A 14,981-nucleotide genomic window follows, 5' to 3' on the forward strand; every position below is an offset into this window, starting at 1 on the left:
GGCATAGAGAAAAGATCTTCAAAGCTCCCGGTTAAACACAAGAACATTCAGTGCTTGAGGATTCTAGGGAACCCTTTTTTTTTAAAGTGACAAATTAAGAGGAAGAATCGAGCACTGGCTTTACTTTTGCTATGTAAAGTAACTTAAGGCAAATAGGAGGGTGGGGTGGGGTAAGGACAGTCCAGAAAAAAAAAATCAGAACAATAATTACTATATCAAAATTTTACAAATTCTAATGAATATATGTAGGCATCATATATCAAGAACAACAACATGAAGAGAAAATTAGACATAACATCTTCCTATAAGAGGAAAATCAAACAACACTAAGCTGGTCTCAATGAAATCAACTTGAGTTTGATTAACCTCTAGATGTTACTAACTCACATGAATAGTGTGCAAATGGTCAGAGGAAGCAGCTCCAGAGCTGCCCTTTTGCTCAATATTTTATTCAGGGTCTTTCATGCTTCTATGGTGACTTTTATTTAATTTATTTTTTTAATTTCTATGAAGAATGACCAGTATTTTGAGGGTGATTTGTTGTGGAATATTAATTTGTGTTAGATGTGTTTATGCTGTGGAATATTTGTTTAATGATGCAAAGATGTATTGCATTCCTTTATGCTGCATTTGTTTAACTCTGTGAAGTTGTATTACTGTGCCTGTTTAAAACACCTAATTGGTCTAATAAAGAGCTGAATAGCCAATAGCAAGACAGGAGAAAGCACAGGCAGGGTTGGCAGGCAGAGAGAATAAATAGGAGGGGAATCTGGGAACAAAGGATCAAGGTCTAAGAAAAGAAGGGGTTAGCCACCCAACCAGACACATAATAAGAAGGAAAGAAAAATGCAGAAATAGAGAAAGGTAAAAGCCTAGAGGCAAAAGGTAGGTGGGATAATTTAAGAAAAGATGGCAAGAAACAAGTCGAGCTAAGGCTGGGCATTCATAAGAAGAATAAGCCTGTGCATGATTATTTGGGAGCTGGGTGGTGGGCCCCACAAAGAGTAAATTGTAATAAAACAACCGACAACAGTAATCACACTGACTGTAGATCACCTTCAACAAAATGTCATTTTTACTATCTGAATTCTGCTATTTCATCTTTTGTCTTTTAAATTTCTTTTTGTAGTGTTTTATAATTTTTATTAAAGAGTTTTTCATAGTTAAGTTTAGGAATTTAACCATTTGTGAATGAGATTGTGTTCTTGATTTCTTTCTCAGCAAGTATGTTGTCAATTCTGTATCCTAATAATGCAATATTTGTTTGCCAGGTCTAAAATTCTTTATGTTTTTCTAAGGATGGGATCATATCATTGACCACCATACTATTTCTCCTGTGATTACATTTAAAATTATTTAGAATGAAAACTATTACATGAATGACAGAGAGGTGATTCAGTTTGCAAAATACCTGCTGCACAAATCTAAGGACTTGAGTTTGATCCCAAGTGAAAAGCCCAGGTACAGGGTCACATCTGTAACTTAGCACTGGTGGGGAAGGAGGATGAAGATGAACTCCTGAAGCTCATAGGTTAGCTGACCTAGCCAAATCCACAAATTGTAAGTTCAGTAAGCGACTGTCCCCCAAATGAAGGCAGATACTATTGAGTTAAGACAATGGACATCAACCTCTGGCCTCCACACAATGCATACATGCATATGCCCACAACACTAACAAGAACATAATGCTGTGCACACATATGCACACACACACACACACACACACACACACACACACACACACCACTGGGGCACTACAATACAGTATGTCTCCATCTTCTTTGGTAACCAAGTGGGATTAAGGCTAAGAAAAGCACCCATCTTACTGTCTTACTGTAAAGATCAAGGACACTATGTTTAAGATTTTAATATAATGTCCAGATTTTAAAGAGAAATTCCAATGTCATAGCATTTAACATAATCTAGATATGGGGTAGGCTGCCTATTTCGGACTCTTCAAAATCCTTTAATGATTGATAATTTAGCATTTTACTGGAATGTTCAAGTTAACATAATATGGAAAGTTGTAAGAAAATGCTACCTCTAGTGATTAAGTCATAACAAAAGATATTTATTGTTAGCTGTATGCTAAGAGTTGAGTCTGCCTGTCACAAGCTTATGTGTGTTATATAATCAAAGAGCAGCTTAAACACTGATTAATACAGACTCTTTTTTATAATTCAATGCATACACTGAAACAACCTTCATTAAAGAAATACAAAAATGAGGTGGGAAAAAGTCAAAAGAACTATACAGAAATATTAAAAATTTTCAAATGTACTTAATCTAAATTATATCTACCTGAAGGATGAAAAAAAATCTTCAGATTAGTGACAAATTAAATCATGCACCTAATTGAGAGTTCTGTTTTCTGCTTTTAAGACCTCTCATAAGTGTCACAGCTTTGTATGTTGGTCCAAACCACTGATTTATAAAATACAAACCCTGTGCAAATGTGCTAAGTAGACTACCAGCTGCCTCCTTACTGACTGTTGGAAGCTAAGGAGTCTCCTAAGTCATTTCTACAGATCTCTAGAGCATATTAGGCTAAAGAACATGGTTTTGCCACAATCTCATTATAGACGGTACAATTTGTCTTTTTATTTTACAGAAACAGTTTTAACAGTAAAACACAATTATAAGAAAAGTCACCCTAAAACCTTCCCCATGTACTCCTAAAAGTAATGAGATATGTAGGGGATCTTTTTTATCTTACAAAATAAATCAAGTGTACCATGGCATGAGATATAATTCTCCAACTTTTTCCATGTACTCCTAAGAATAAGATCACTGGTCATGAAATTGTCTAGGCCTCTAAACCTGGCTTTTGGAGTTAACTTAGAATATATCCACTCAAGAGGCTAGAGAATCAGAAGTCAAGGTCATCTCTGGCTATAGTAGGCTAATCTGGACTATATAAGACCCTAACAACAACAGTAACGAAAAAGAAAAAACCTTAAAAATTTCTCAAGCTGAGCTGGGGCCACAGCTCAGGTATAAAGTGATTGCTATGCAAGCATGAAGACTGGAGTTCAGATTCCCCAGAACCCATACTAAAGTCAAGTATACAGGGAAATGAACCTATAATCCCAGAGCAGAAAAGCGGGAGACGGAGATCACCAAAGCAAGTGATCTGGTTAGTCAGAGAAGCAGAGCGGACAAGCTCCATATTCAGCTAGAGGCCCTGCCTCAGTACAAAAGCTGGCAGGTCTTCCTTGATCCCTCATGGGAATGTACATATACACATGAATACACACCATAACACATATAAGAAATCTGCAGACTAATAAATCCTACAAAAAACAATACGACAAAACCCCCATCAACTAAAGCAGGTACGGGGCTGCATGCCTGTAATCACAATTCTTGGGAAGCTGAGGCAGGATGGTCAACTTCTATTACATAATGCCAGTCAGTCTCAAAGAAACACAAAACAAAAGAAAAAAGAAAAACCAAACAAACAAAACCACTACCACCATCACCAAATACCAACCAGACCAGAAGTGGTCCTTCCCACTGGCACACTTAGGTTTTGGTAACTGTCACATTTTCCTTTTGTATCTTTTACCCATTCACAAAGCTAGAGAAACCCTAACAGTTCCAATATCCAAAGTATATTCTAAATGGGAATTAAAGGTTTTAAAGCAAGTCTCAGGAGCAAGGCTGTCACCGGGTAACTGTAAGACCCCACATAATCAGGCAGCTGGACTCAGCTGTCCAGATTCTCAGTGCTGCAGCCTTAGCATCTCTAACAGAGCTTTACAGTGTGGGGTGGTAGGGAAACAAACAAACAAACAAACAACAAAACTGAGAAGTTTTTAGTACTTATGGGCCACCCTCTAAACTATAACCTCTAAGACTTCTTGATCCACCACACTAAAAACAGTCTTCTTCACTGTATCTGTTCAGTCACATTCCACCTTAAATAATGTTATGCAAACAAGCCATGGCCTCCATGGAAACTATGTCTGCTGTACAAATTAAGCTTTTGTTTTTGAAGAAAGAGAACAAAGTCTGACCCCAAGGTAGAAATATGTATTTATAAACTAGATTTTCTGGAATAAGCAATGATTTTGTCATAAGAAAAAAATTCTGGAACATCACTTACAAAGTCCTTTCTCAAAATCTGAGGCAATGTACAATGTGTGGAGCATACGATCCACTTAGTCAATACCACAAGTATAAAACAATTCTGTGTCAGTCAGTATGTGCTAGAGAACACTACAGCACTGACAAAACTCCAAAGCGGTATTTCGTGCTCATTGCCCACCCGTCCTTCCTGTTCTCCCACTCTATCTCACACTGCCTGCCCCTCTTACTACAACACGGGCAAGTGTGCCCAAGGAAAAAGGAAGAGTAACCACATACTGGCTCTTTAAGCTCCTGCCCATGACGTGTCAATTATGTTCGCATTTCTCTGTCCCAAACCAGTCAGTCACACCCCAGGCACATGTAACTTAACACAGGTCAAGTGAAATTATAGTATATTTGGATAGTACCAACAACTACCTTTTTATAAAAGATATTATTGGCATTAGGTAGACCTAGAATAAAATCTCAGCCTTACCCCTTACAAATTAATTATTTTTTCATTTGTAAAATAGAAATAGCACTCTCTACCATGCAAACTTTTGCATAGCTTCTTAACTGTGGATCATGGTCCCCAAACTGAATATGGAGATAGGAAAAAATATGTACCAACACAGAATGTTTCTGAACACCAACAGCCAAGAAATGATTCTAAAGCAACCATGTCATGAATCTGAAGTTTTGGCCGCATGTTGGGACTTCATGGCAGCCTTATTACTGAACACACAATGTTTGCCCTCCACATGTATTTATGCCACACACAATGCATACTGCTTGAAATAGCCTGGTTAGGATTTGAGACTACTGTATGTTCTGAATTGTAGAGTGTTCACTGTACATACAAAATCTCTGTTCTTACAGAAATATGGTTTAGTAGCGGGAAACAATTGCTTTTAGTGTTTTTCCACTGGCAGTCCTCAGTACACCTCTAGTCTATATTATGTAAGAATGGTTGTTTTTTAAAGTTGTTGTTTGCATGGGAGGCAGAGGCAGGTGGATTTCTGTGAGTTAAAGGCCAGTCTGGTCTGCATGGCAAGTTCTAGAGCAACCAGGACTACACCGAGAGATTGTGGGGTGGTTTGAGAGAGAATGGCCCCCATAGGCTCATATTTGAACATTTGGTCTCCACTGGTAGACTGTTTGGGAAGGGTTAGGAGGTGTGGCCTTGTTAGAGGAGGTGTGTCACTGGGGGGTAGGCTTTGAGGTTTCAAAAGCCCACACCAGATCCAGTATCATTATCTTGTGCATCAGATGTGAGCTTTCAGCTACTGTTCCAGCATCGTGCTTGCCTACCTGCCACCATGCTTCTGCCATGATGATCATGGACTAACTCTGAAGCTGTAAGCAAGCCCCTAAATAAATGCTTTCTCTTATAAGTTGCCTTGGTCATGTTGTCTCGTCGTGGCAATAAAACAGTCACTAGGACACAGCCTGTCTCAAAAATCCGAAATAGAAAAAAGAAAATGCTGTTTGAGTGGCTAGAGAGATGGCTCAGCAGTTAATTGCACCTAAAGTTTGGTTCCCAGCACCCATATCAGGGAGCTCACAATTGCCTGTAACACTAGCTCCAAAGAGAGCCAAGGCTTCTGACTCTGGCCCCCATGGGTACCTGCACTTACATGCACACATACACTATATATAATTTAAGTTAATTTTTAAAAATAATTGTTGTTTGAGGGCTATAGAGGTGGTTCTAAAGTTAAGATTATTGACTGCTCTTAAGAAGATCTGGGTTCTATTCCCACACTCACATGGTCTCTCATAACTATCTATAACTCCAGTTTCAGAGGATCCGATGGCCTTTTTGGCTGCCATGGGCACACCATTCATGTGGTACACATGCATAGATGCAGGCACACACGTTTATAAAATAAATCTTTAAAAATTGATGTTTGAGTTGCTGGCTTAGGTTCCATAAAAAACTGTTAAGAAAAAGTTCACTAACTACATTCTGGCTTGGGATTAGAACAGAATTTCCAACAAGTTTTGAAATGGCCTTAAACATACTTCTGCCATCTTGTGCTGCTTATTGATATGAAGCAGCATCCTCATCACTGACAATTATAAAATCAAAATGCCAACTCTGAAAAACACCAATTTAAAAAAATCTGCCAACATCTAAATCTATGTATACAATTAAACAAGCACAAGTTGTTTTAAAATAATTTATGAATTATCATCAGTAAATGTTTGATTTCTATATCTATCCTATATACTTATGCACCCAAAGTTGCATAAAGAGTGCTTGGTCCCAAAGGACTGGGGGTAGAGAAAGCTTAAGAAGCCCTGCTTACAGAATTTTCACGTATTAAAGGATACTGTGAGGTTAGATGCTCAGCAGAATGCTTGACTTTGGCTCACCCATTCAGGAAAACTTCATGGAACACCAGCCAGGCACCACACCAGGATGAACATAACAGTATTTACACATAAGTAACAGTTAAGTTTGTTACTTCTACTAATCCATTTTCTGTTGGTATAATGAAATTTCCAAGACTAGGTACTTTATAAACAAACTTCTTAGCTCATGGTTTTGGAGACTCACAGTCTAAGATTAAGTGGCTCCAAAATCCTGGACTCTGATGAGCTTCCCCCAGCCCCCAGTCATATTATAACACAGTGTAAAAGCAGAAAGGAAACATGGCCAAGTCTAGAAGGCATTGGATACACAGGGTGATGACCTTTAGTTCTCATGAGAACTAACCCATGCTGTGACACTAGCATTAATCTCTTCTGATTGTGGTACTAATTACCACACATATGGCCTAATTACCATCCACTAGACCTCCATCACACTAGAGGCCAGGCTTCCAGCACACCAAACTTTGAAGGACACGTGTAAAACATATTGTCATTACAAATGCCTTCTGAGTTCCAACCATGGACTGAGAAATAAGTCATCAGAGTCAGAAGCATGCCAACTAAATTCAGATATTCATTTTCCTTTTATATGGTAAGAAGACACATGACCTTGTGGCATATCAGTAATCCATATGGGTTTAGGTATACATCATCACAGCCAGGCTGGCACCCCATTTGTAATTAGGTTATTTGGTTTATGTCTAGTTTCTTGAGTTCTTTATATATTTTGGATATTAGCCCTTTGTCAGATGTGGAGTTGGTGAAAATCTTTTGCCATTCTATAGGCTGCCATTTTGTCCTATTGATGATATCCTTTGCCTTACAGAAGCTTTTCAGTTTCATGGGGTCCCATTTATTAATTGCTGAACCAACCATCTTCTGTAACCAGGCAAAGCCTCCAGTGGAGGGACTGGAACACCAACCTAGCCACAAAACCTTCAACTTAAAATGTATCTTGCCTGCAAGATGTGCTGGGGGGAAAGGTATTGAAGAACTTGTGGAAATGGCCAACCAATGACTGGTCCAACTTGAGACTCATGTCATGAGAGGAAGCCAAGGCTGGCGCTGCCTGGAGGGTCAGGAACCAGATGCTAGATAGCCCAGAGACCCAGAGACCTAAGATAGAACCACACACAACTGGGAGAAAAAACGAGTCAGTGAAATGATTCCTAATGGTAGTCTGCTATACTCACAGACTGGAGCCTAGCATAATCATCATCAGAGAGGCTCTATCCAGCAACTGATAGGAGCAGATGCAGAGACCCATAGCCAAACATTAGGCAGAGCTAGGGGAACACCATGGAAGAGGGGGAGGAAGGACTGTAGGAGCCAGAGGGGTTAAGGGCACACAAGAAAACAGCCCACAGAATCAACTAACCTGGGCTCATAGGGGCTCACAGAGACTGAAGTGACAATCGGGCAGCCTGTATGGGTCTGAGATAGGTCCTCTGCATATATGTTACAGTTGTGTAGCTTAGTGTTCTTGTGGGATACATAACAGTGGGGGTGGGGGCTGTCTCTGTCTCTTTTGTCTGCTCTTGGGACCCTTTTCCTCCTACCGGGAAAGGGTTGCCTCATCCAACCTCGATATGAATCTTATTGTAACTTGTTAAGCCATGTTCACTTGATATCACTGGGAGGCCTGCTCTTTTCTGAAGGGAAACAGTGGAGGAGTGGATCTGGGGAGAGGGGAGGTGGGGGAGAGAGACTACTAGGAGAGGAGGGAGGGGAAACTTAAGAGAATAGTAACTCATGATAGTAATCCTACATCTTCAGAAAAAAAGGCACCAACACAGGAAGTAGCAGCATGTGGCAGAATGAGGAAGATCAGGGCTTTAGAACCTATCTTTCCACTTCCTGTGTCCTTTGGTAAGCTATTTAACTAGCCAGGCTTCTTGTCTATACCATGTAAGACCCAAAAGTTATAAGACATGCATGGAAATAGGTACATGGAAAACCTCTGGTGAAGGCTGTCTGCTTACCTTGAGGAAGGTGGCTCCAGTGGTCCACTCTACCTATTCTAACTCAACACTGAAATACCTAATACAGTCACAGCTACAGAATGGTGTTTCAGTCAAAACAAGCCACAGGACCACATGCATAACAGTGGTCCCATAAAACAGTACCGTTTAATGACATGGTACTTATTTTGGTTTGTCTTACTATAGACTATGATGTTAGTTTAACAACAAAATTGTCTAATGATGCTTTTCTCGTAATTTAACTATAAACTATAAAGTTAAGGGTAACATGATTATATTTTAAGACTGTGTGAGGTCAGGCATGGTGGAACATCCCTGTAATCTCAGCATTGGAGAAGCTGAAGTAGGAACACTGAGATCAACCAAGGCTACACGGTAAGACCGGTCTCAAATGATTAACAAAAAGATTGAGTAAATTCAAAGGATAGTTAGGTAGGCTCTCCAGGGAAAGTCAGTGATAAGGGGATGATCTACAGTGGAGAAAGACAAAGTGGAAGCAACCCAAAAGGCCCACTAAAAGCTTCATTTTCAGGATAGCATGAAGTAACAGGAGTCAAATTTCCCTTCCTGCCTAAAACAACTAAAATACTGAGTAAATTAGAGGGAGTATATACCATTTTCAAGTTATTGGGTACAGGAAACAAAGGATAGAATTTCTGAGAAAGTACAAGAAATGAAGTGAGCTCTCCTACTATTGTCCCAAAGAGTTGTAAAATGTAAGTAGGAAGAAGTTAGAAAATTGCAAATTATTAACTGTCATACAGATATCAACAATGCCTCTTGATGGTTGGAAAATTTCCATAGTAAAGTGCAAGAAAAAAACAACAAAAAACAAACCCAAACAGGATCTGGGGAGGTCTCCCTAAGTTTAGGAGATGGAGCTGCATGGCTAAGAAGGCCAGAGAGGCAAGAATAGATGGGACAGAGTACCAGAGTACACCCGGAGTGGATATCAATCACTTCCAAAGCCTGTCCTTCAGTGCAGCCCTACTCAGCACACATGGCTGGGGAAAGAACGGCCTCCAAGTATTTAAGGCAGCATTGCCTAACACAGAGCACTGGACACTGCCTATTGCTCAGCAGTCAGAGTGAAAGGCATTTCATTTATGGGGCACTGGGTAGTGTTCTCTCAAGAATGTTCCTTCAGGAGTTGGTGAGGGTTAGTCCTAAACCAAAGGCTCTCACCTTCACATGATTTAAAAACAGATGTGAAAGAAAACAACGGTTTCAAATTAATTTGTCGTGTGTGTGTGTGTGTGTGTGTGTGTGTGTGTGAGAGAGAGAGAGAGAGAGAGAGAGAGAGAGAGAGAGAGAGAGAGATTTGCTGGAGTATTTATAAGAACACAAAATTTTTCTGGACCCAAAAACTTAAAACTCACAACAATAAGGACCTACTAAAAAAAAATCACCCAGCATACAAAAGAGAACTGCTATTTTTCTATTTCTTTAAACTAATTTTCTTAAAATTCTACTGAATCTTAAATTGTCCTTAAGACATTAATGCAATCATCTTAATCATGCTCACCTTACATCCTACTTTGAAAATTCCTGAAATACTAACATTTCTAAGGTGAGTGCACCATAATTAAAAACACAAGTTTTACAGACAAGAAAACTAGAGTCTAAATTATTCCCAACTTCTAAATTCTTAGAAAAGCCACAGAACATCCATCAGTTTCAGTTGATTCATTTGTAAAATAATATTGTTTCTTAGGGCTGCTGTAACTATGTCTAAATACAGACAGGCCTAGTGGTGTAAGTCTTTGATCCCAGCACTTGAGAGGCAGAGACAGGCAGATCTCTGTGAATTCAAGACCAGCCTGGTTTACATAAATTCCAAGCCAGCTAGACCTACACAGTGAGACCATGTCTCAAAAACAGAAAAAAAAAGTTGGCCACATATTCAGACAAATATTACTAAGGATTTATCATGTGACAGGAGCACAGAGACACTAGAAATATGAAAAGAAAGGGCCCCAAACCCACTCTACATGAAACCCACATTAAAAGTTCATCTCAAGTACAAACTTCATATTCCATTTCGTAGTTTCTAAGTAGGGCAATTATTTTAAGGTTCTGCTACAAAAATTAAAGGATCACTCTTCTTTGAAAAAAAGTAATCTGAGACATTGTCAGGTTCAACCAATTAAGACATGTCTGGGAAAGACTTAGAATCTGGAAAACATGCTAAAACTTTAATTGAAAAACAACCTGCAATTAACATCACCTTTCAAGATTCTCAAATTAACAGACTAAATTATACACAGATATAAAATGGACAAATCTGATATTATGATAATTTTTGGACCAATAGATATAAAAAATGAAATTCAAGTTCAAGTTTGCATTTCATTTGCTCATTTCACTTAGATGATGGCATATTAACCCTCTTAATAAAATATTTGCATGTTCATTTTGAATGTAACTTGGTCATACCACTATAAATTCATAAATTCATTTTGTTAGTTGCACTACATAGCTGTTCACTTCACCCAAGGTCTTCCGAATGTCTACCTCTCAAAGTCCCCAGACCACCACCAGTGCCACCGGGAGCTTACTATAAGGACAGAGTCTCATTCCCCACAACAGTCTATTCTGACTGAGTCGGAATTTGCATTTTAACCAAATCTCAACAGGACTGCAATGAACACTGATGCCTGAGTAGCAAAGCTGTAAACTGTGGTGGATTTGGGGTTTTATTTTGTTTTGTTCACTGTTATAAAAAGTTTACTTGCTGCCAAATTGTGTGACATGTAGTAACAATTAGAGAAGTGATGGGAGAAGTCATTTTGTAAATATGTTTTTCTTATTGGTTAATGAATAAAGTACTGTTGGCAAGGAAGGCAAGATAGTTGGGACTAGGAGACAAAGAGGATTCTGGAAAATGTAGTAAGGAAGAGTCAAGATGTAGGGACTTGAGAGAAGAGGTCCAGACCCTCTCTCCGGTAAGATAAGACCATGTGGAAACACTTAGATTAATAAAAATGGGTTATTATTTAAGACAGAGCTAGCCGATAAGAAATACTAGTAACAAGCCAACAGCTTTATATCTAATACAGCATCTCTGTTTGTTATTTGGGGCTGATGAGGCTCTGGGACCAGGCTGGTGGGAAAACTGTAACAGAGAAGTAATGGGGTCAGCATGGTGGACATTCTCTGTATACCATAATCTTGATGTCTCCTCACTTGACCTTCCCTCTCAACAGGGCCTCACAGTCTGAGAAATCGTGCACTATTCATCTTTCTCTTGGATGGACAGTTTTGTCAGCACGTGGCCACTGTGCTAAAGCTTGATCCTACATATGGGATCAAGAGAACAGAGACTCCATAATTTCAAGTACAATTTTAAAAAATCAAAATGGGCTTATCCATAATTAAATTTAAAGCATTCCATATGGAAAAAATCCTACCAGAATGACTTTGTCATTATAAATTTCTGTGTATAACCTACCATACAGTTTTACTGTAGATACCACATGTTTTTCAAAGAATCCCACAAGGGACTTGGAGAATACGGGATTATTATTATTATTATGTTACAACAGTCACAATGCCTATAAAAAAAGAACAAATCTTGTTTTTCTAACATTTAAAAAGGAATATATATGACAAACCTAAGTTGAAATTGATCACAGCAGGAAGGATGGCTGGGCACAGGTTCAAAGCAATGTCCAGTTTTCAAAATCCCTACAAACCCCAACTTCATCTCTTGTCGCTATGGTCATGGTATTATGCCAAACATTTGAAATCAGCTCAAGAGTGCTGTTCCTTACAAGCAATTATGAAGAGCTTTGCAAAGAGAAGGTAATGTGGTCGCAATGCCCACACTACACTTTGGGATGCAATATAAGAGTTACCTGGCTGAATCTAAGCCAATGCATCCAACACAGAGAAAAGGATTGAAAGGGATTAAAGAGTTGCTAGGAGAAATTATCAAGGAGCTTACTGAAGCAGTCTTGGAAGTTAAATATGTCCTCCAATATCCCAGATCTTTTATAAGATCCAGTTATAGATCGGTCACACTTGCATTTAACTCTGCCTCACTCCATTTTGCATTTTTGGCCTGTATCTTCTTTTAGGATACAGAGTTCCACAAGAGCACAACAAGGTGTTTAATGATTTTTTAAATGGACCTACATATATTGATTTCCAGTTTTAGAGTACCGTTTACGCTAATATTTCAGAATGTCATGAATAATTCACAATGCCCTAGTTCTATTCACATCCCCAGCCAAAGCTCTCGCTCAAAACTGTGCACTTGGCTCTATGTATTCACCTACCAGTCACTTTTCAATCCACTTCTGGCTGGCTTCTACACCCCTCCCTCACTCGGACTCCTCTTTGGCTACCAACCCTTCGCATGGCTAAGTACAATGGCCACCCTCTAGCTGTTATTTTTCTTCTGCTGACAATATCATTCCACAAACTTAATCAAGCATCCTCTCCCTCTTAAGAGAACTCTTTTTATTCTCCCACGTACTTTGCAACTCTCTAGCCCTTGTCAATCTGGGAGCTTCTGACACTTCTATATGAACTACAGTCAGTCACTGCACTACCTTGGGAACAAGTCCTGGAATCTCTAATCTCATGACTGTATCACCTTCACAATGCTGACTCACACCTTCACACATCCAGCCCAGGTCTGCCGTCTGAGTCCAGAACAATACACCCAACTGAGTATAACCGGCATTTCATTGTGCACAGTAAGCTCAACACACAACTCTCAAGTCTTAAGATATTCCTGTTTTCCCTCCAGTGCATCCCATTCTCCTATGGTTGCTTCTGCCAGAAACCAAACCCCTTTACCCTCACTGCTCACATTCAACACCAAGCCTTTTCATTTCTAGCCTCCAAATTATATGTCCCTTTTCCCCATCTCTACTATTCCCTCCTACCCCAGCAGGCCTGAGGTGTCATTATCTTTTGTCTTCCTGTTCACTGATACCTTCCTCTAATTCCATCTACAAAGACAGAGTGATGTGTCAAAAAAGAAAACAATTAAAACCCTCCCCATGGCTTCCCTGTGGGTTCTAAAATAACATTCACAAGGCACCTGGCCTCCTCTCCAGACATCCACACCACTTATGACCATTCCCCTGGTTCTGTAAGAGCCAACCATTTGGCTTCTCTCTATATGTTAGACCTGCTAAGCTTTTCTCAGGTGTGGAGCCTTTCACAGGTTGCATGTTTCTCTTTTATTTCACCCATGGCGACAATCCAAAAACATAAACAACTCAGTGTACACACACACATGCCCTATGAAGTGAGATTGTTATTTTTATTCCTGTTTTGTCTCTATTATACTTAGTTCAATACAACATCAAGATTATTTCTATTTTATGATAAATGAGATTCAGAGATGCCAAGTAGCTTAACAAAGAACAAGGAAATTCGGCACTGTGCGGAGTGTGGGGGGGGGGTGTGTTCAGGGACTGGCAGTGTAGTTTAGTGGTAAAGCAGTCTCAGCACACAGGGGGCCTTGCTCCAATCCTCAGCAACAAAATTAACAGCTAGAATGTAACTCTAGTCTTGTGGACTACCAAAGGGCATGGTAGGGATGGGGCACTTAGATTCCCCAGTACTACAAAAGAGCAAACAAAGCCACGCATGAGAACAGGGACCATTTAGGCCTTGCTCCATGCTAAATCCTTAGCAAACTAAACAGTGTCTAACATGCAATCCGTGTTCAATCAGTAAAGTTGAGTATAGGAATGTTTACCTCACCCCTGCATAATTAGTTTGAGAATGAAATCAGTTACAACTATGCATCCTCCTAGTCCTACTTAGACACAAGCTTCCTATGTTAGCAGTCACTCACTCTGGTCCTTGTAGAGGTGCGAGGGTGGGGCACTAGCCCTATGTGGCTGCTGGCCAGGATCCTCCCTCATTCCCTGGGGATCAGGCAGCTGGCAGTCCTTCCTACCCTCAGGCCTCACCTTCCATGTGGGCGAAGATCCTGCATCAACTGCGGAGCTAGGACCAGGCGACTCTCCGGTATGCAAGAGCATGAAGCGGCCATAGCGCTTCAGAGGCCACTGGGAGACTTCTCCTGGAAGGCCAAGGCCCGAGGAGACTTTTCCCGCCTCAGCCATGCCTGCTCACGGTCCTGGAAAGCCCGCCTCCACGTGACACTTCACGACAATCCGCTAGCCAATCAGGAAGCACATTGGCTCAAGGCCCACCCTTTCCCTAAGCAAAAGCGAAGAACGCCTCTACCAGACCGGAAGTGTGGGCTTCGCTGAGTTTTTGTTGTTGCTTTTTGATGTTGGGTACCCTGGAAGTGAGGCTATTATGTTTACAATTTGGAAGATTTTAGTAGCATGGGAGACTTCACCTTCCCTCAAGGCAGCCCATGTCATCGTTCATCGGCCCAAGCCTTGAGAGACTTCCTAAACTGGCCGACTCCCTCATAACCACTAAATCCTGGGGTTAGGCTGGCTCTCTAGGGTGTCTTCATCTTCATAGCAGTTTCTCAGATTATGGCAGCCTCTTCCCATCCTATCTCAAATCCATCACAACCACTCAGGAACCATTTGGAAAACATGGCTA

General features: G+C 40.2%; 1 protein-coding gene across 1 annotated transcript in view; it reads right to left on the bottom strand.

Annotated features, from left to right (window-relative positions):
* Positions 1-14,551, bottom strand: part of Rec114 (REC114 meiotic recombination protein) — an 83,872-nt gene extending 69,321 nt beyond the window's left edge. Inside the window, 1 exon segment of the mRNA XM_051197402.1 lies at positions 14,369-14,551. Coding sequence (XP_051053359.1) covers positions 14,369-14,524 — 156 coding nt within the window. The 5' untranslated portion in view covers positions 14,525-14,551.
* Positions 14,552-14,981: the final 430 nt, after the last annotated feature.

The sequence above is a fragment of the Phodopus roborovskii genome, unplaced genomic scaffold (assembly GCF_943737965.1).
Source record: "Phodopus roborovskii unplaced genomic scaffold, PHOROB, whole genome shotgun sequence".
NCBI classification, from domain to species: domain Eukaryota; kingdom Metazoa; phylum Chordata; class Mammalia; order Rodentia; family Cricetidae; genus Phodopus; species Phodopus roborovskii.